General features: G+C 47.6%; 1 protein-coding gene across 1 annotated transcript in view; it reads right to left on the bottom strand.

Annotated features, from left to right (window-relative positions):
• fgf22 (fibroblast growth factor 22) overlaps positions 1-20,608 on the bottom strand; it is a 146,345-nt gene extending 125,737 nt beyond the window's left edge. Inside the window, exon 1 of the mRNA XM_038776848.1 lies at positions 19,886-20,608. Within this exon, the coding sequence (XP_038632776.1) occupies positions 19,886-20,174 (289 nt within the window). The 5' untranslated portion in view covers positions 20,175-20,608. The remainder of the gene's footprint in view (positions 1-19,885) is intronic.
• Between the last annotated feature and the right edge of the window lie 2,469 nt (positions 20,609-23,077).

Raw genomic sequence — 23,077 nt, 5'->3', positions numbered from 1 at the left:
GCTATGATCTCATTGAATGGCAGAGCAGGCTCGAGGGGCTAGATGGCCTACTGCTGCTCCTAGTTCTTATGTTCTTAAGGGCAAATCTGGGGCAGGTGTCAGCAAGTTTTATCTGTATTCAGAAGTTGATCAGCAGCTGGAGCAGAAAGATGACAGGAATTATTTTAAGCAGTCAGTTGGTATGATCTGGAATGCACAACCTGAAAGTCAGGTTACTCACAGCAATCCGCAGTGCGATGATAACAGTTTTGGGCGGAATCTACCCATCACCTTGCACCCAATAAGCAGCTTGGTGTGGCACAACACAACTGGTAGAGTCCAGGAGATCCCATGTGCAGGATCCACCCGGCTCGCCACACTTCGCGAGATCTAACGCAATCTCGCGGGATCACATTCTGGCAAATCTGCATAGAAGAGTGAGACAGCGAGTCTCTGTCTAATATGCATTCCTAAGATCTACCCTGGGCGATGGGATCGAACCAGGTGTGGAGGAGTGTGGGGCAGCCTATGGACACCATTATAATGGGGTTTGGGGCTCACGTTGGATGCTCAAGAGATCGGGACATCATTTAAAAACCGCGTCCCGATCTCTCACTGCACTGAGGATTCCCAGCAAGCGGAAGTCCTCAGCACAGAATGGTTCCCGGATGGCGATAGATAGCGAGGTGTTTCTCGGCGCTCCGAGCTCAGGGAAGCACCCGGATTATCTCACACGGTACAGGATTCTGTCCTCATTCGGGTAGATCATACCCACAGAGATGAGGAGGAATCTCTTCAGCCAGAGGGTGGTGAATCTGTGGAACTCTTTGCCGCAGAAGGCTGTGGAGGCCAATTCACTGAGTGTCTTTAAGACAGAGATAGATAGGTTCTAGATTAATAACGGGATCAGGGGTTATGGGGAGAAGGCAGGAGAATGGGGATGAGAAAATATCAGCCATGATTGAATGTTGGAGAAAACTCGATGGGCCGAGTGGCCTAATTCTGCGCCGATATCTTGTGGTCTTATGGTCTTATTATCTGCTGTTTCGGTAGTATTGATTTAAGGATCAATATTGACCAGGATGCTGAAGATAACTTCCTTGCTCTTCTTCAAAATAGTGCCATGAGCCTTGCACTCCCTCAGTGCTACAGTGAAGTGTCAGTCGAGATTTTTCTTAGATTAAGTAGGCAGTGGGATTTAAACACGCAATTTTCTGACTCAGAGAGAGCGACTAACTTAGCCACGGCTGGCATGAGGGAAGCTCTCCACAGCCAGTCAGGGAAGCCTGTAGGTCATCTCCATTGCTGGTCGCAGCCTCTCTACCCAACTCCCGAATGCTGGGGACTCTCCCCGAGTGTATTCAGCTGTGACCTGCTATTATGAGTGTTACCTCCCAACAGCCAGCCCGGCTCCCCACTTGCCATGTTGCTGGGTGAGAAACTAAACTAAATATTGTGAATTATGCCCGGTTTCACAGGACCTCTGCAATCCCGGCCTTGCTGGATTCCTGGGCCATTTCCAGCTTCCCTACCTGGACCCAGATGCTGGAATGGGGAGTTGACTTGGTTGGTATTCTGGAAGGATGATATCAAATGGACTGAAGGGACTAAAAAAAATGCATGAGAGCTCAGTGGCTCACATCGTTGCAATGCTGCCTTCTAACAATAAACATGTTTCTCTCCCCCAGACCTGCCCTTCACCCAAACTCAGCTTCCTAAATTGGGAGAAACTTGCCCATTCTTCGATACACCGTTGTGCAGAACCCCAAGCAGAAAGGTTTCACCTTGGCATGAAGATAAGCTGCCATTGTCTCACTGATTCCACAAATATATTGCGGTACTGATAGAAAGCCATTATAATGATTGGATGCAAAACTGTGAGGAGCAGGCCTGTAATTTCCCAATATGCATTCCTGGCTGGCAAGGTTCCCCCCAAAAAATGCCTTCATTCAATCAATAGTCATCTGAAATTTGTCTAACACAAGCAATTGTCATTTGAGCCGAAACTATTCTAACCAGCCAACTGGTGGCAAGGTAATAAAGAGGGAAAAATGGGGTGGTGAAATAAAATAATAATTGCATTTGAATTGAAAAAAACATTTTAGGTGCAGTTCCTATCGGAAAGGCCATAATCATTTAAGCAAATCATTCTCTCAAGTAGCAGATTTATATTTAGATCTACAATATAGACCATGATGCCAAATCACCCTCAAAGGGGGCACCTTTAAAGGTTTTACAAATAATGGATGGGATTCTCCGACCCCCCCGCTGGGCTAGAGAATTGCCGGGGGGCAGCGGGAATCCCGCCCCGCCACCCCGACGCTGGCTGTCGGATTCTCTGCCATCAGTTTTTTGGCGAGGGCGGGAATTGCACCGCGCTGGTCATGGGCCGTTGGCAGCACCCCCACCACCCCACCCCCCGGCGATTCTCCGGCCCGCAATGGGCCGAGTGGCCGCCCGTTTTCGGTGGATCCCGCCGGCGTAAAATAAACCAGGGGCGCGATTCTCCGCTGCCCACGATGGGTCGGAGAATAGCGGGAGGGCCTTCCCAACATTTTTCCCGCCCTCCCGCTATTCTCCCCCCCCCCCCCCCACGGCCGCCCCACGACACGAATCGCTGCTGCGCGGCTGACGTCATCGTGCGCGTCAGCTGCCGTGCCACTTGGTGCGCGGGCTTAGCGATGGTCGCTAAGCCCGCGATGCCGTTCTTCACGGGGCCGCGCTGCTAGCCCCGACTGGAGGGGAGAATCGGGTCCCGGGAGGGGGCGCGGAGGCTGCCGTGAATCACGGCCAGTTTCACGGCAGCCTTTACGACTCTCCGCATTTGCGGAGAATTGCGCCCCAGGTCCGTAACGGCGGGACCTGGCTCTGCAGGCGGCCTGCGGAGTCCTCTAGGGGGCGCGGGAGAATCTGGCCCCGGTGGGGGGGGGGAAGCCCCCACGGTGGCCTGGCCCGCAATCGGGGACCATTGATCGGCGGGCGGGCCTGTGCCTTGGGGGCACTCTCCTTCCTCGCCGGCTTGTGTAACAGTTCACCATGGCCGTGCGGAGAAGAACCCTCCCTGCGCATGCGCTGGGATGATGCCAGCACACACAGGCGCTTCCGCACATGCGCCAACTTGCGCCATCTGGCGGAGGCCCTTCAGCGCTGGTTGGCACAGCGCCATCCCCGCCGGCCTAGCTCCTGAAGCTGTGGAGGATTCCGCACCGTCCGTGAGGCCCGACACCGGAGTGGTTCACGCCACTCCTCGGCGCCGTTACGGCCCGCCCGCCGGGTAGGGGAGAATCCCGCCCAATATATTTCACGCATTGTAAAAAGGAAAGTTGATGCTATTTTGACATTCTGGGCATATGGTTAGCACCTCACAGCACCAGGGACCCGGGTTTGATTCCCGGCTTGGGGCACTGTCTGTGCAGAGTCTGCACGTTCTCCCCGTGTCTGCGTGGGTTTCCTCCGGGTGCTCCGGTTTCCTCTCACAAAACCCCGAAAGAGATGTTCGTTGGGTGAATTGGACATTCTGAATTCACCCTCTGTGAACCCGAACAGGCGCCGTAATGTGGCGACTAGGGGCTTTTCACAGTAATTTCATTGCAGTGTTAATGTCAGCCTACTTGTGACAATAAAGATTATTATTATCATTTTGCGACCTCATCGCTCCCGACTTGGTGTCTGGACGAGGCTGTGCCCTCTCGCAAGATTCGCAACGCACAAAACATCTCGTGCGATTCAATGGAATTGCGTCAGATGTCACAATCTGGATCTAGCTCTCATTCAGCGTGACCCAGGTCAGTATTTTTTCAAAAATAAATTTAAAGTATCCAATTCGTTTTTTCCAATTTGAGTGGCCAATCCACCTACCCTGCACATCTTTGGATTGTGGGGGCGAAACCCGAGCGGACACAGGGGAACTCCACACGGACAGTGACCCAGAGCCAGGGATCGAACCTGGAACCTCGGCGCCGTGAGGCAGCAATGCTAACCACTGCGCCACCGTGCTGCCCTCGGTATTTTTAGATATATTTTCCAGATTCTCCTGGCTCCTGGGACCCAAAAGCCATGCCGGCGAGCCCTCGCCAGGGTGTCGTTTTGTACCGGCGCACACAAATGTGGACCAGGCATGACGGCACCGGGGGTGGGGGGCAGTCTCCCAGGCCATTGGAGACACCCAGGTGGTCAGGGACAGGGCAGGGTGGTGCTCTGGCTCTTCCTCTGGAACTCAGGCACCTTCGCACTGCCAGGGTGTCCAGGTGGCATTGCCAGGCTGGCAGGAGCACTGCCAGGGTGCCAGGCTGGCAGTGCCAGAATGCCTCTGTGCCAGGTTGGTAATGCCAGGGATCAGGCCTGGAGGGCCTCACAGATAGAGGAGGATAAGGGGAGTTGCCAGAGTCCTCCACAAGGTTGGGGGGAGCTGAGGGGGGGGGGCAGCCTGAAAGGGGGGGAAAAGATGGGGGAAGCCTTCCAAAGTGGCACCCGATCTCCGAGGAACCTTTCCTGCTGGGCTCGCCAGCAGGCAATCACTCAAATGCGGCCTCAGCAGAGAGAAACCCCCTGCGGCCAATGAAAACGCAAAGTGCATTTGAACCGTGAGATGTTTGTCAGCACTGCAGCGCATAAAAACGGACATTGACATTTTTTGGGTTAATCGAACTTCGGTTGATACTCAAAAAAATGTTGTTGAGTGTGTAAGATTTGTAATATTTTGGTTTATTCTAAGACCAAAATACAAGAACCTTGAGAGAATGGATAATTTGGAGTTAATTAACTTGAGTAAAAGTGAAAATTAAATGAGGGGGCTGGACAAAGTAAAGAGGGATAAACTGTTCCTGCTTAGAAAAGGATCAAGAACGAGAGGGCCCAGATTTAGAATGATCTGCAACAGAAGCAAATGTGATGTGAGAAACAAACCTCTTCACACAGCGAGAGGTTGGAGCCGGGAATGCGCTGCCCGGGAGTAAGGTGGAGGCGGGTTCAACCGAGGCATTCAAGAGGGCATCAGATGTCAATTTGAATAGAAATAATGTGCACGGGTATGGGAACGGCACAAAGTCACGATGGTCATCTGGAGAGCAAGTGCAGACACAATGGGCCAAATGGCCTCCTTTTCACCATAACAGTTCTGAGATTCTGGTGATTCTGTAAAGTGAAATTTCCCTACATAACCTGCATGATCCTGATGCGGCCGTGGGTGAATTTAAGGGATACACCATGAGAAAAGGCTTAAAGCATCGGCATCCTTAGTAACTTGCACTGAGGGTCTGTGCAGGGTTCATATTGCTGAAGAAGACATGAGGGCACAACAAAAATGTCAAAATAACCATAGCTTCTTCAGTAGGAATCTCGGGAATTATAACATTTGAAATGTTTCAACTTCAAGGACCTTGTGAACAGGTTCACGGGAGGGGGGGGGGGGAGGTGTCTGTCCAAATATACCATGTGATACATCTCTAACGAGAGCAGCTGTAATGGTATTCAGTTACAGCAACAGGTAATCTAGAAAGCCACCACTCATTGTGGACTTTAATCCCTAGAACCACTAAATGCCCCATTAACTGCTCCAAAGAAAATGTTTTCCACTTCCTTCCTTTGGAGAAAACATCTGAAGATGTGGGTCAACTATCAGTCTCGTGAAATGAAAAGCATCCCAAACCTTTGGTGTGGTCTGTGCTCAGGGTGATGGTAACACTGTTGAGGCCGCATATATATTGTCTAACCCTGGTTGCCCTGACAACTGAGTAGCATGTTACACAGGCCACCTGTGAGGGTGCGAAAAGAAATGGTGCGAGATTCCCTCGGCTATTAGTGAACCAGTTGGTCTTTAATGGCAAGTCAGTAGGTGTTGATCATTTTGTTCCAGAAATGACCAGATTTATTGAACAATTTGTAATGATGAGGTTCGAAATCGTTATCCTTTTTGTTTCTCGTTCACTATCATAACTATCATACTACTGTGGCATCAGTCATATTCCTGCAGATTTGCCAAATGCTAATGAAATACGCTGATTGGTACAGTAAACGACTGCCATCCAGAAATAGTGGATTTCTGTCATCAGAACATCTTGTAGAAATACTTTTACTTTGGTGAGACAGGAGGCATGATTCTCCCATGTTGCGCCGAGGAGCGGAGAATCGGTGCCATTTGCCCGCAGCAATGCCGCCTATTTTCCGGCCTTGATGGGCCGAGCGGCCGCGCGGAACCGGCAGAGTCCCGCCAGCACCGTTCGCACCTGGTAGCTGCCAGTGGGAACTCTGCGCGTAGGGTCGGGGGTCGGCCTTTGGGGCAGGGAACAGTGCTCCTTCACCGGGGGGGGGGGGGCCTCCGATGGGATCTGACCCGCGATATGGGCCCACCGATCGGCGAGCCGGCGTCTCCAGCCCCGGCCCTACTTTATTACGCGGCCGGCCCCCGAACCCCTACGTCATGTTACGCCGGGGCCGGCGTGCTGAGGAAGTCCCCCATGCGTGCACAGGTCGGCGCGGTCCAACCGTGCATGCGCGGATTGGCGCAGAGCCCATTTGGCGGCGGGAAGGGAGGCTGGAGCGGCATGAACCGCTCCAGCGCCGTACTGGCCCCCTATGTGGACCAGAATCGGTGCCCATTTTGCACCGTTGTGAAACGTGACGGCGTTCACAATGGCACGAACACTCTGTCTGCATTTCAGGGAGTCACTCCCAGGGAAAGGAACTTTGAGACTTCTTCTGTGGGAGCTGGAATATTTTAGGCATTTCTATGCAGACACAGATCACTCTGTTCATCTTCCATACACTTATCCATAATAATAACAATCTTTATTAGTGTCACAAGTAGGCTTACATTAACACTGCAATGAAGTTACTGTGAAAATCCCCTAGTCGCCACACTCTGACGCCTGTTTGGGTACACAGAGGGAGAATTCAGAATGTCCAATTCACCTAACAAGTACGTCTTTACAAGAGACTTGTGGAAGGAAACCGGAGCACCCGGATGAAACCCACGCAGACACGGGGAGAATGTGCAGACTCCACACAGACAGCGGCCTGGGCAGGGCTGGGAATCGAACCCAGGTCCCTGGCATTGTGAGGCAGCAGTGCTAACCATTGTGCTCAATGCACAGCCAGTTTCATTAGCATTATTCATTTACTGAGAACAGATTTAACAATTAACTTCCTTGTCTTCCAATACCTAATTAGGACAAGTTGTTAATGTTGCTTTGAAGGGTCGAGGATCATGGCAGTTTATGTTGCAACCAATCTGTCTCGCTATTTTTCAAACTTTAAATTCTTGTCGACTAATTTATGCAGAGTAAAAATCATTGCTCATGTTTTTCATCATTTCATTCTGTCCCGCAGTTAATTCCAGTTATTTGCATAATTATGTGAAATTTAACATTCATGCATTGAACTCAAAAATGTTGAATTATGCAAAAAGTTCAACATTAATAATATTTTATTCTTGTGTGTAATTTTACAACTAATTAATGACAACAATCTTACTGCTCTTAAAACATTTGCTGCCGGTAGGTTGATACAGAATTGTTGGGCTTTATTGATATTCGACCTGATACATGTGCATTAAACATTACAGTCCATATTCTCTGACAAGTGCACAGGAGGGAAACTACAATCAGGAATTGATCCAACAGGAGGTTTACCCAAGTTGCGCGTGAGAAACTCCTCCCGGCCAATTTGCTCTCCCTTCCACAGATGACCCCGGCCAAGATTGACAAAAAGTGAACTTCTTCAAAGGTTTTGAATCATTTTACCTCAGCAGTCAGGTACTCACAGAGAGTACACAACAGGATATCGTGGTTCAGTTCCTCGCAAGCCACAAAGTGCTGTCGTGTCACTGGATCACACCACATGTTGGCTTATTTGACAAGTTCAGTTTTTTTTGCTAAAAAGCTTCTTACCCACGTTCTCACAACAACCTCAATGACCACAGCCTCTGCTTATAGAAGGTAGAGGTTCCTCCACCACTCTAGAATGTCCTTTAAGAACACAATTAGATAACAGCCTTAAAATGGATGTGAAATAAAACACTGTATGCACAGAGTATATAGCGACGGGATGGTCAGTGTGTAGGTTGTTTCAAAAAACCCGAATAACACATTAACAAACTTGACAACTTTGGGATGATAATTTAGCTGAAAATTTCTATATTCTTTCAGAGTTATTAGACAATGATGTGCTAGGCCTAGGATTTTGGGCAACATGGTAGCATTGTGGATAGCACAATTGCTTCACATCTCTAGGGTCCCAGGTTCGATTCCCGGCTTGGGTCACTGTCTGTGCGGAGTGTGCATGTTCTCCCCGTGTGTGCGTGGGTTTCCTCTGGGTGCTCCGGTTTCCTCCCACAGCCCAAAGATGTGCAGGTTAGGTGGATTGGCCATGATAAATTGCCCTTAATGGCCAAAATTGCCCTTAGTGTTGGGTGCGGTTACTGGGTTATGGGGATAGGGTGGAGATGTGGGCTTGGGTAGGGTGCTCTTTCAAAGAGCCGGTGCAGACTCGATGGGCCGAATGGCCTCCTTCTGCACTGTAAATTCTATGATTATTCTTTTGTCCTACTTCAGTGCCATGATGAGAGCTGGAGATGTTGAGATTTTCTTTGAACATTACAAGCGTTGGAATTGCTAGAGGGGTGGGTGGTTATTAAACAATGGACAAAAACGTTCATCGCTAGTTTTTATTGCATCCACAGTACACCAGTAAGGGATAATAAGATTACAAGTTTCTCTAATTAGTGGAAACAGTTGATGCAAGGAAGAGCAAAAGGCTGCCATTATAAGGGGAGGCAGTGGTGTGGCGCCATTGTTACTGGACTAGTAATCCAGAGACCCAGCATAATCCAGAGACCCAGCATAATCCAGAGACCCAGCATAATCCAGAGACCCAGCATAATCCAGAGACCCAGCATAATCCAGAGACCCAGCATAATCCAGAGACCCAGCATAATCCAGAGACCCAGCATAATGCTCTGGTTCAAATCCCACCACGACTGATGGTGAAATTGGAATTCAATAAAATCTGGAATTAAAAGTCTGACGGTGACCATCAAATCATTGTCATTAAACCCATCTGGTTCACTAATGTCCTTTAGGGAAAGAAATTTACCGGCCTTACCCAATTTGTATGTGACTCCAGACCCACAGCAATAATAATAATAATAATTGCTTATTGTCACAAGTAGGCTTCAATGAAGTTACTATGAAAAGCCCCTAGTCGCCACTTTCCGGCCCCTGTTCGGGAAGCTGGAACCGGAATTGAACCCGCGCTGATGGTCTTCTTCTGCATTACAAGCCAGCTGTCTTTGCCCATTGTGCTAAACCAGACTCTTAAATGCCCTCAGGGATGGGCAGTAAATGCTGGTCCACCCAGCGACACCCTCATCCCATGAACCAATTAAAAAGAAACTAAATTTATGTGACATGCAAAACTTTATGATTGGGTTTCAGAAGTGATCCAAGGCAATTATATCATTAATGGTACACTCATTGCTCTGGCCACAGAGCCATTGGACATGACATTAAGTGCCTCTAGGAACTGGAAAGGGCTAGTTCAAGAGGTGGGGGGGGGAGGTGAAAACAGGTGCCGGCCTTTCCGCTGCTGCCGCCGCGGGGGATACAGGATAGTGTGGTCTCCAGTACCTGGGTGGGAGAGGGGAAGGCATTGGATATTTACCAGGAGCTTTTGGAGGTGGAGGAAACCCCGGTAGAGGAGCTTAAGGGCAAGTGGGAGGACGAGCCAGGAGGAGAGATAGAGATGGGTTTATGGGCGGATGCCCTAAGCAGGGTTAATACCTCCTCATCATGTGCCAGGCTCAGCCTGATACAATTTAAGGTAGTCCACCAAACTCACATAGATAGATAGAACAGTACAGCACAGAACAGGCCCTTCGGCCCTCGATGTTGTGCCGAGCAATGATCACCCTACTCAAACCCACGTATCCACCCTATACCAGTAACCCAACAACCCCCCCCCCCCCCCCCCCCCCCCTAACCTTACTTTTTAGGACACTACGGGCAATTTATCATGGCCAATCCACCTAACCCGCACATCTTTGGACTGTGGGAGGAAACCGGAGCACTCGGAGGAAACCCACGCAGACACGGGGAGAACGTGCAGACTCCGCACAGAAAGTGACCCAGCCGGGAATCGAACCTGGGACCCTGGAGCTGTGAAGCATTTATGCTAGCCACCATGCTACCGTGCTGCCCTTGACAGCGGCTAGGATGAGTAAGTTTTTCGGGGTAGAGGATGGGTGTGCGAGGTGCGCGGGAAGCCCAGCAAATCATGTCAACATGTTTTGGGCATGCCCTAAGCTTAGAGGGTTTTGGCAGGGTTTTGCTAAGGCAATGTCCACGGTGCTAAAAACGCAAGTGGTGCCGAGTCCGGAGGTAGCGATCTTTGGATTGTCGGAAGATCCGGGAGTTCAGGGGGCGAAAGAGGCCGACATCCCTGGTAGCTCGGAAACAGATCTTGTTAATGTGGAGAGACTCGAAGCCCCCGAGTATGAAGGCCTGGGTTAGTGACATGGCTGGGTTTCTCAGTCTCAAGAAAATGAAGTTCGCCTTAAGAGGGTCAATGTTAGGGTTCTCCCGGAGATGGCAGCCGTTCGTTGATTTTCTTGGGGAAAATTAAAATGTCAGCAGATGCAGTATTCCGGGGGGGGGGGGGGGGATTGTTGGTGTATGGTTGGGGTGTGTGAAGATTGAGATGGGGGAAATGTTCATTGTACCATGTTGATGTCATTGTCTATGTTATTTTTATAAAAACTTTCAAATTCCTCAATAAAATACCTTTAGAAAACCATTAATGGTGTACTCACAATTTGATGTGCCTAATTAGGAAAAGTGGTTTGATATGAACAAGAACAAAGAACAAAGAACAAATAAAATTACAGCACAGGAACAGGCCCTTCGGCCCTCCCAGCCTGCGCCAATCCAGATCCTTTATCTAAACCTGTTGTCTGTTTTCCAAGGATCTACTTCCCTCTGTTCCCCGCCCGTTCAGATATCTGTCCAGATGCATTTTAAATGATGTTATCATGCCCGCCTCTACCACCTCCGCTGGCAAAGTGTTCCAGGCACCCACCACCCTCTGCATAAAAAGCTTTCCACGCACATCTCCCTTAAACTTTCCCCCTCACCTTGAAATCGCGACCCCTTGTAATTGACACCCCCATTCTTGGAAAAAGCTTGTTGGTATCCACCCTGTCCATACCTCTCATAATTTTGTAGACCTCAATCAGGTCCCCCCATAACCTCCGTCTTTCCAACGAAAACAATCCTAATCTACTCAACCTTTCTTCAAAGCCAGCACCCTCCATACCAGGCAACATCCTGGTGAACCTCCTCTGCACCCTCTCTAAAGCATCCACATCCTTCTTGTAACGTGCCGACCAGAACTGCACGCAGTATTCCAAATGTGGCCTAACCAAAGTCCTATACAACTGTAACATGACCTGCCGTCTCTTATACTCAATACCCCGTCCAATGAAGGCAAGCATGCTGTATGCCTTCTTGACCACTCTATCGACCTGCGTTACCACCTTCAGGGTACAATGGACCTGAACTCCCATATCTCTCTGTGTATCAATTTTCCCGAGGACACTTCCATTGACCATATAGTCCACTCTTGAATTAGATCTTCCAAAATGCATCACCTCGCATCTGCCTGGATTGAACTCCATCTGCCATTTCTCTGCCCAACTCTCCAATCTATCTATATTTTGCTGTATTCTCTGACAGTCCTCCTCGCTATCTGCAACTCCACCAATCTTAGTATCATCTGCACACTTGCTCATCAGACCACCTATACCTTCCTCCAGATCATTTATGTATATCACAAACAACAGGGGTCCGTGCACAGATCCCTGTGGAACACCACTAGTCATTTTTCTCCATTTTGAGACACTCCCTTCCACCACTACTCTCTATCTTCTGTTGCCAATCCAGTTCTTTATCCATCTAGCTAGTACACCCTGAATCCCATACAACTTCACTTTTTCATTCAACCTGCCATGGGAAACTTTATCAAACACCTTACTGAAGTCCATGTATATGACATCTACAGCCCTTTCCTCATCAATGAACTTTGTCACTTCCTCAAAGAATTCTATTAGGTTTGTAAGACATGACCTTCCCTGCACAAAACCATGCTGCCTATCACTGATAAGTCTATTTTCTTCCAAATGTGAATAGATCCTATCCCTCAGTATCTTCTCCAACAGTTTGCCTACCATTAACGTCAAGCTCACAGGTCTATAATTCCCTGGATTATCCCTGCTACCCTTCTTAAACAAAGGGACAACATTAGCAATTCTCCAGCCCTCTGGGACCTCACCCGTGCTCAAGGATGCTGCAAAGATATCTGTTAAGGCCCCAGCTATTTCAACCCTCGCTTCCCTCAGAAACCTGGGATAGATCCCATCCGGTCCTGGGGACTTGTCCACATTAATGCCTTTTAGAATATCCCAAACCTCCCCCTTCCTGATGCCGACATGACCTAGAGTATTTAAACATCCATCCCTAGCCTCAACATCCGTCATGTCCCTCTCCTTGGTGAATACCGATGCAAAGTACTCATTAAGAATCTCACTGATTTCCTCTGACTTCACGCATAAATTCCCTCTTTTGTCTATGAGTGGGCCAATCCTTTCTCTAATTACCCTCTTGCTCCTTATATACGAATAAAAGGCTTTGGGATTTTCCTTAACCCTGTTAGCCAAAGATATTTCATGACCCCTTTTAGCCCTCTTTATTGCGCGTTTGAGATTTGTCCTACTTTCCCGATATTCCTCCAAAGCTTCATCAGTTTTGAGTCGCCTCAATCTTATGTATGCTTCCTTTTTCATCTTAGCTAGTCTCACAATTCCACCCGTCATCCATGGTTCCCTAATCTTGCCATTTGTATCTCTCATTTTCACAGGGACATGTCTGTCCTGCACTCTAAATCAACCTTTCCTTAAAAGACTCCCACATTTCAAATGTGGATTTACCCTTAAACAGCTGCTCCCAATCCACATTCCCCAGCTCTTGCCGAATTTTGTTATACTTGGCCTTTCCCCAATTTAGCACTCTTCCTTTAGGACCACTCTCGTCTTTGTCCATGAGTATTCTAAAACTTACGGAATTGTGATCGCTATTCCCAAAGTAATCACCGACTGAAACTTCAACCACCTGGCCGGGATCATTCCTCAATATCAAGTCCAGTATGGCGCCTTCCCGAGTTGGACTATTTACATACTGCTCTAGAAAACCCTCCTGGATGCTCCTTACAAATTCTGCTCCATCTACACCTCCAACACTACATGAGTCCCATTCAATGTTGGGGAAGTTAAAATCTCCAATCACAACCACCCTATTGCTCCTACATTGTTCTATAATCTGTCTACATATTTGTACCTCCACGCTCGCTTTTGCGAGGCCTGTAGTAAAGTCCCAACAATGTTACTGCACCCTTCCTATTTCTTAGCTCTATCCATATTGCCTCAGTGCTCGAATCCTCCATCGTGGCCTCCTTAATCACAGCTGTGATATCATCTCTGACTAGTAATGCAACTCCTCCACCCCTTTTACCTCCCTCTCTATCCCTCCTGAAGCATCTATACCCTGGGATATTTAGTTGCCAGTCTTACCCTTCCCTCAACCAAGTCTCAGTAATACCAATAACATCATCCAAGCCCTAAGTTCATCTGCCTTACCTGCTACACTTCTCGCATTAAAACAAATGCACCTCAGACCACCTGTCCCTTTGCGTTCATCATCTCTTCCCTGTCTACTCTTCCCCTTAGTCACATTGAGTTTATTATCTAGTACCTTACTGGCTTTAGTTGCTGCCTCTTTACTGACCTCTAACTTCCTAATCTGGTTCCCATCCCCCTGCCACATATAGTGTGGCATCCCCTGACTTTCTAGATTGGAACCATGGAAAGAAAGGTTGCAGCTTAGAAAATGGCCATTCAGCTCATCGTGTCCACACCGGCCAATGAAAAGCTAGCTTCCCGTTCTAATCCCACCTTCCAGCACCCGGTCCACAGTCTTGCAGGTTACAGCAGATTTAGATACCTTTTAAATGAGTTGAGTGTTTCTGCTTTCACCACCAAACCATGCAGTGGATTCCAAACACCCAGAAACTCTGGGTAAAGAAATATTTCCTAATGTCTCCTCTAACCTGCCTACCAATCTCGTACTTCCTCCCTCACTATGCTTGTTACATTTAATATTTCACACTTTCCCTGTTTAACTAGAATATCTGCATCCATCCTCGCCTTAGTAAAGACACAGACAATGTACTCAAAGTACTCAGCCCAATGAATCAATAAAGTCATTTTTGATATAAAACATGGATTACTAACAGTACCAAATGCCTTGAAATTCCAGGTACACCACATCAACAGTATTACCCTATCAATCCTCTCTATTATCTCTACAAAAATTGCCAGTAAACTAGCGAAATAGAATTTCCCCTTAACAAATCAATGCTGGCTTTCTTTAATTAACCCACATTGCCCAAGTGACTATTATTTTTGTCTCAAATTATTGTTTCCAGAAACTTCACCACTACTGAAGTTAAACTGACTGGCCTTGAGTTGTTGGGCCGATCTTTGCGAACCTTCCTCAGAACTCAAACAGCTGACTCTGGGACTAGTCTCATGGTTCTCCCCTGCACTGCTCTTTCCTCCTGTTGCTTGACCCAGTGTCCAGAGTTGGACAAAATAGGTAGACCTGGGTGGTCTACCCAGGTCCCTCTGCACAGTTTGATCCCGTCTTTCTCCCATTTCGAGTCTACAGACCTTGCACCCTCCACAAATTTGAACTCATCCACAACTCTGCTGCTCGATCCTAACTCACTTCAAGTCCCATTAACCCATCAGCAACCCCACCCCCACTCCCAAACCCGGCCCTGTATTTACTGACCTTCAGTGGATCTCAGCCTGGCAAAGCCTCAATTAACGAATTCTCAACCTTATGTACAAATCCCATGGAAGCGAAGCCCTTGTATCTCCCTATCTTTATAACTTCCTCCAGTCAAACAACACTCACAGATATCTGCACTCCTTCAATTCTGGCCTCTTGCGTAACCCTGATTTTAATCACTACACCAGTGGAGCTGCCGAGGCCCTAGGTTCCGATTTCCTTCTCTAAACCTCTCTGCCTTTTGACCTCTGCACCGTCCTTTACGTCACACCTTTGAACAGGCTGTTCTAAAATCTCTGTGCATGGCTCAGTGTCAAATTGCTTTTGGAAATGTCCGTGTGAAATGTCTGTAGGACATTATCCTACAAGAGGTGCTTTATAAATGAAAGGAGCTGTTGTTATAGTTGTTTTGGCTTGATTGGACTTGAGTTGTTGAGTCTGCAAAGACCCAATTGTCTCTTTCAGATTCATGTTGTACATTTTGATTATTACAACTTCAGGTAAAATTGTCCAGAAGGTAATTTCCGGTTATATCTGAGCAATAAAAAGTCAATTGCTGAAAAAATCAATTGCCTAAGTATCATAAATGGCAATAATAAGCAGAGGGCTAATTAGAATCTTTGGCTGCAATTCTCTTGAAAGATTTCCTGGCGTAGTCTCGGGGGTGGGAAACAAAGTGCGATTCCCGCCAGGAGTTTGGCAACGTGCCAGATCGCAATCACCTACACTTATAGAATATTTTTTGGAGGGAGGTGGAGTTTAGCACTGGAACTGAGAGAGGCAATTTGCACATTCAGGGTGCCAGGGTATCAGGGAGCAGTGCCATGTCCTCGACCACCTGGGGCTCGAATGTCCTCAGAGAACACCCGGGTCGGAGAATCGCCGGGGGGCTACGTGAACCCCGCCCCCGCCGGCTACCGAATTCTCCGGCGGCGGCGATTTGGCGGAGGTGGGACCGGCCCCCTCCCGGCGATTCCCCAGCCCACGATGGCCCGAGTGGCCGCCCATTTTCAGCCAGTCCCGCCGGCGTAAATTAAAGTTGGTACTTACCAGCGGGACCTGATTGTGCGGGCGGCCTCCGGGTCCTCGGAGGGCGCGGGGGGATCTGGCCCCGGGAAGTACCCCCACGGTGGCCTGGCCCACGATCGGGGCCCACCGATCCGCGGGCAGGCCAGTGCAGTGGGGCACTCTGTTCCTCTGCGTCGGCTGCTGTGGTGCTCCGTGATGGTTGACGCAGAGATGATCCTCTCTGCGCAGGCGATGGGGCGACGCCAGCACACGCTGGTGCTCCCGCTCATGCGCCAACTCGCGCCGGCCAGCGGAGGCCCTTCGGCGCTGGTTGGCATGGCGCCAAGCCCCTTCCACGCCGGCCGGTGGGGCGCAAACCACTCCGCTGCCGGCCTACCCCCTGAAGGTGCGAAGAATTCCGCACATTTGGGGCGGCCCGACGCCGGAGTGATTCACGCCACTCCTTCGCACTGGAGTTACCCGGCCTGCCGATTCGTGGAGAATCCCGCCCCTGGTCTCCGGTGGTGTAGACAAGTACCGATTCCCATCGGCTTCGCTTTGCATCACCGGTGGTGGTGGTGGGGGATTGGATTGGATTTGTTTATTGTCACGTGTACATAGAACATACAGTGCAGAAGGAGGCCATTCGGCCCATCGAGTCTGCACCGACCCACTTAAGCCCTGACTTCCACCCCATCCCCACAACCCAACAACCCCTCCCAACCTTTTCTTTTGGACACTAAGGGCAATTTAGCATTGCCAATCCACCTAACCTGCACATCTTTGGACTGTGGGAGAAAACCGGAGCACCCGGAGGAAACCCACGCAGACACGGGGAGAACGTGCAGACTCCTCACAGACAGTGACCCAAGCCAGGAATCGAACCTGGGACCCTGGCGCTGTGAAGCCACAGTGCTAACCACTTGTGGTACCGTGCTGCCCTTACCGAGGTACAGTGAAAAGTATTGTTCTGCCTATATCTCAAACAAATCATTCTGTACATGAAAAAAAAACATAATAGGGCAAACATAAAATACACAATGTAAATACAGAGACACAGGCATCGGTTGAAGCACACAGGAGTGGGGGTGGGGGGATACCGAGAGCCGTGGAATCCGGCTTCAGATCGGCATATTTACATGGCAATTTGCCATTGAGGATGTCCTAAGATTGTGAAAAGTGAAAAATGAAAATCGCTTATTGTCACAAGCCGGCTTCAAATGAAGTGACTGTGAAAAGCCCCTAGTTGCCACATTCCGGCGCCTGTTCGGGGAGGCTGGTACGGGAATTGAACCGTGCTGCTGGCCTGCCTTGGTCTGTTTTAAAAGCCAGCCATTTAGCGCAGTGTGCTAAACCAGCCCCTGTACTAAACCAGCCCCGATGCTGGGTTTGCAAGTGATTTTTTTTTTCTCTGTTACTTTTACAAAAAAAGACGTAAACATTGAGAATACCTGGGTGCTGCCTCGTACAAAAATCTACCTGGAAAACCTTACGCACACATTAACTATGCGCAAAGTCTAGAAATCTCAACACCTGAGTGACATCAGATCAGGGAAGAGTTTAGGTTATGATCGGTAAGGATAACAACACAGACAGCAGACAGGACTGGATTGTAGCTTTAATTCTTTGTTAAAAGATTGTTGTTTCTTCTATTCAGGTAACCCAAAGCCCCAGCTGATGTAAAAATGGCACCGAGCCAATTTGCAGGTTTCCGAGATGGGTTCAACTTAGATTGGGCTGGTATCAGTTTAGATTGAAGACTGACGGACACATGTCCAAACTTAAAATGGGAGGTTTTGAGGTTCCGGATAACTCATTGAAATATTTATGCAACTTCTGGATTTTTTTTCACTGCTGGCTTAACTTTGCATGGATTTCACCATTGCATTAACCTTTCATTTCCATTGCAACAAAGCTTCGCAAAGAATGTGAACAAAGCCATGAGAATGCACCCGTTTTCAACTACGTTTGAGTGACACAGAAAATGGAAGCAATGCACTGATTGTAAATAGTCGTTATATTTTAGTGATTTTACTCATGTTCTTTGTCTAATCCTATCCATGCAGATATCTAGCCGTTAACAGCCTGTGTGGTGGATTCCCCCATCACCTCTGCCACCACTCCTGTAAATCTGTGGAATGTACAGATTAAAAGATGAACTGACTCCTTGGCAATTTTCTCCCCTATCATGAAATGCAGGGCTCACTGGGTGCTCCGTAGCGCGTTGGTTAACCGGGAATTTAGTCCCAGAATGAGTGAGGCAGCAACTTGATCTGTATAATTTTTATAATAATAATAATCTGTATTGTCACAAGTGGGCTTTCATTAACACTGCAAGGAATTAACATGAAAAGCCCCTAGTTGCCACATTCCGGGACCTGTTCGGGTACACGGAGGGAGAATTCAGAATGTCCGATTCACCTAACAGCACGTCTTTCGGGACTTGTGGGACGAAACCAGAGCATCGGGAGGAAAGCCACGCAGGCACGGGGAGAATATTCAGACTCCACACAGACAGTGACCCAAACCGGGAATCGAACCAGGGACCCTGGCGCTGTGAAGCAACAGTGCTAACCACTGTGCTACTGTGTCGCCCCGCACGGCGGAAGAGCAAAGCCTACGGGTCCCTGCCTTGCAATTCCTTTAAGTAATGAAGGGAAGAGTCTCATCTCGAGTCAGCAGAGGGAGACGTCCAACAGAGAGCAGGCGCTTCCCCACAGGATGTGAAAATTGGTAGGTGACTCATCCAGCCACTCTCCCACACCTCTTAGCCACTGCAACTCAGCTTCATAGAGCATGAGAGAAGTGCGTGGTGCTGGGGGAGGGAAGAGGGGGAAAACAAAACAAACGGGGAACTGGGGACATTTTCAAAATGCAGATAAAATCGCAGAGCAAAAGTAAGTATTCACGCTCCTAACTGAAAACAGTCAAATCCAAAAGTGCAGTGAATTCCTGTGTGAAGTGTTATGAGACCCGTCATTCAATTGCACCAGACCACCTCACATTAAGTGCCTGTTTTTAAAGCAGCATTCACAATCGGAAGCTTTTGCTCATCTCTATGTAAAACTGTTGCATCATGTTCGTTGAAACCCTTATCTCTGCATTTTTCATGAGCATCCCTGTCCAGTGTCTTTATTGTGCAGTCAATAACATGCAACATCTGTGCACTGACCTGAGCAGGGGAGTCGACATAAAGCAGAGATTCACTTACATGTTTCAAACAAGTTTTTTAATTCAAATATACCGGCAAACCAAAAGTCTAAAGTGACATCAAGAAGGAAAAGGCAACAATAGAAAAGGCACTTAGATGCACTGATATGAGGAGGATTTCTGCACAGTCATCAATGAATGTGAGTGGGTGTTACAGAATGATGTTAACATCACTGTCAAGTCTCACTGAACACAGGAGTTAGTTGTGTGCCTGCATCTTTAAAATCTAGAACTTCCTCCTGCAAAACAAACTCTACCTGGCAGTCCAGATTGTAAGCCATGTGCTGCACTCATTACTTTTTATTGCCTACTTAATCAAATAATCGGAGGTCCATGCAGATCTGACGATCAATCCATTGTAGCTAACACCAACATTTCAGTGAGATTCTCAGTCTGACTTCACTGCGGCGCTAAAGAGAAAAGGATCCATCTCTTTTCAAGATCGCGGGAGGATTTGCTTTGGTCGGGAAAGGGTTAATTCACGAATGGGCATTGGGCAAATTTCCTCCCTGAAGTGCAACCCCTTCCCCCTAAAATGAATTCTTCTTCACAGTAACTACAACGTTAACTGAGAAATGTTTGATTGCTGGTTAGGGTTAGGGTGAAATTCCAATCAAAAATGTGAGCACCTTATTTTTATCCACGAAAGGTAAAATAAATCGTACATTCAAAAGGAATTTAGCATTTAAAAGGATAATTTGAGGGGATATTTGTTTTTTTTTCTTGTTTCCCACGCACAGCACTGACATTCTGCTGGGACCTGGTTTTAAAACAGGAGTTTGACTACTTACTGTTCAGGCAGTTCTTCTTTCTGGTCCCATTTACCTTCCCGGCTCTATCGATCTTGAGGAAGTACTTTGTGGCCGAGTACAGCCTCCGCCACCGCACATCGCCCTGCAGGTGGTTGTAGCTGCGCGTATGGCGCTCCAGGCTCGAAGAGCAGTTTGTAGCATCCAGCGCTAGCCCATCTTCGGATTCGCCACGGCAACTGGCAGAGGCCGAGCAGGCCAGGGAGAAGAGGAGGAAGCAAGCGAAGTGGGGCAAGGGCGAGACACTGCTGGTCAGCATCCATTTCCACATTGTAGTAAAGTTCCTGGAGTGGGATCTAAGAAAAGACGCATACTGAAGCAGCAATGAATTCACCTGGGCTAATCGAGAGCTCCACACACGGGCTTCCCTCCACAACAACCTTTCCGTCAATGTCTCCCAGCTGCCCCGATGTTGTTGTATCCATGACCCAGTCACACCTGAAGCATTAGTCCAATTGCGTTTAACAACTCCTCAAAAATAACTGCAGAATTCGAAGGGGCACAAAGTTCTGTCCTTCGCTGGAGCTAACTGCAACTTGCGCAGGAAGGATGGAAAAACAATAAGAAAATAAAAATAAACTTCAGTCTTGAGTTCCTTTGCTCATCTGAATTTGCCTCATTAGAGTGAGAGCCTTGAGAGACTGCAGCATGTGGGGAGGAAAGGTTGTGTTTTTATCAATGCCTCAGACAGTACAAACTGCAGGCAGCTTGTCATCTGCTTACCATTGTACTGACAGTTGAGAAAGGGCTGGCCCTTTTCAGATAGGAGGATGTTTTTTTTTGTCCTAAGCCAGTAGTTTGTCGCCTGATGAAATGTCATCAGGAGGGTTGGGCATTAAAACGGGGAAACAGCTCGTAGTGGTTATGGTAGCTGCTTACCTATATGCCACTGGCTTAAGGCTTTCTTCCATCTCTATTTCTCACAGACATTTCTAAACAATTCTAGCCAGTACTGATAGGTAACAAAAAAAATCACGTGAGTTTTACAAGGGATTAAACAGTGATTAAAAATGCATTCTACATCTCTTATAGAGAATATAAAGAATTCAGAAGTGGGCATGAATAATTAAAGCTACTTACAATTTAAAGTTTATGAAGTTACCTATTAGGAACGCGTGTACAAACAACTAATACGTTCGTCTGAAATTCCTCTCCCTGGAATTTTAAGAGCACTGGTGCCCCACTCACAAATCGATTAATGACACGGCTACAATATGGGAGCGAGGGATTCAGGCAAATGTCTTAGTGCTCATATGCTGATATTTCGGAGCACTTTTTCCGAATGAAAGTACCTTGGATCCTCAGCATTGTGGAACTTTGCCTACTCCAGCAGGAACTCAGATTTCAGAAAGCTGGGTTATGTCTTTTATTTTTTTTTCCCTCTTCTCTGTCATCCAAAGACCTCCAAAGGATTGAAGTGGGTTTAATAAGGGGCTTATTTTGGACTGCTCTCTGGGGAGCCTCGAGACAGTGCTTTCCTGGCGATGTGTATGAAGCCACCGCAAATCTATCAGTCCTGTTACCCTTACTCAAAAGAAAAAACAGCAGCTGGCTTCTTAAAAAACCTCCATTCTACTTTTGTTACAAGCGTCACAATCTGTAAGTGGTGGAACAAACAATTTTTTTTTCACCTGTGTCTTCCATTAAAGTGATTTTTAACCTCGGTGCTTTGTGAATTGCAGCTCAATTGTCCATCACAGTGTGTAATTATGTTTCCTTTTTTATAACCTGGGGCTTTGATTTCTTCGGGTGGTGCTTTTGCTTTAGAATAAACAAATTAATGACTGTGTTAAAATAGCACACAAAAGGAATTTTATATGGCCAGGTTAACCATTGCATTACCAGGAGAAATTCAACCGCGGGAAGTTTCAGAAAACATTGGCTTTCTTTATCGCGTGTGCTTGTTTACAGGAAGATGCTCTCACTGATCTGATAAATTGAACTGGTCTAATCGGACTGTCATTTGGCCCACCAATCAAAAACTTATGACTTTGAATGTGAGGACTGACTGCATACTCAGAATAGTTAATCTCTATTGGGGGGGGGGATGTGTTCAACTGGAAGATAGCGCAGCACATGGAACAGAACGATGGTGTTTATTGGTCTCTCTAAAAGTGATATCAGAGAGTCAGGGATATAATACAGAACCTTATTCACTTTGGGAATAGTACTGGGGTTAGTTCCCCTCCCCCACAGTTCCCATGTAACCACTTAAGATTTCTGTGTTTTCTATCAGTATGTGGTGGGAGAAGCCTAGCTCCTTTAAAAAAAAAATGTTTTATAGTCTCTTTGACACTGGGGCTTTTCAAGGGAAGACACGCCCATCAAACGGCCAGTCTAAGAAGTGATGAACCTCATCAAACGTATTGGTTGACAGGCTCAAGTGTCATCCACAGCTGGGGCTCAGAGCTCCAGTCACAGTAACGTGAAGGAGCCATCTTAGCTATGCAGTACTGGACACCTCTTCTGTCAGCTCTTGTGTGCTCAAAGAGAGCAATGCCCTTTAGTTCCAACCAATTATATCCATGACACGTTTACTTCGAAATAAAAACCTTACTTCGGTAAAAACAAAATCTGCCAATCTCCCTCCTGTTTGTCCATCTCAGCTCGCCACCAATGTGCAAACAGACAAAATAAATGATCATTTTTAAAGTTTAAAGTCTTCACATAACAGTTTTGACCTTCTGCTGAAGATGTAAGATTGACCTAACTCCTACCATTTAAAAAAAATTTAGAGTACCCAATTCATTTTTTCCAATTAAGGGGCAATTTAGTGTGGCCATCCACCCACCCACCCAAACACGGGGAGAATGTGCAAACTCCACATGGTCAGTGACCCAGAGCCGGGATCGAACCTGGGACCTCGTGAGACAGCAGTGCTGACCACTGCGCCACCGTGCTGCCCCTAACCTAACTCCTCCCGAATAAGTGGCCAATGATCCATTTGCTAATATCCTGAATGGTTTGCTGATGGTTTGAGTATTATTTGTAGGGCTGAATTATTTGTTTAATGTTACACTGTCCACCTTCTAAACCTTTGGAGTCTAGAAATTACTGTGCGCGGTGATATTTCAAACAATTATAAGCCTCCATTAAAAATAGCTGACAGAGAACTCCTATACAAGTGCTCTGTCACAAATATCACAAAACAGCAATTTCTAAGCCTTTAGGTTT

Source organism: Scyliorhinus canicula, chromosome 18 (genome assembly GCF_902713615.1).
Source record: "Scyliorhinus canicula chromosome 18, sScyCan1.1, whole genome shotgun sequence".
Classification (NCBI taxonomy): Eukaryota; Metazoa; Chordata; class Chondrichthyes; order Carcharhiniformes; family Scyliorhinidae; genus Scyliorhinus; species Scyliorhinus canicula.
This window is presented reverse-complemented; position numbering and strand designations above follow the sequence as displayed.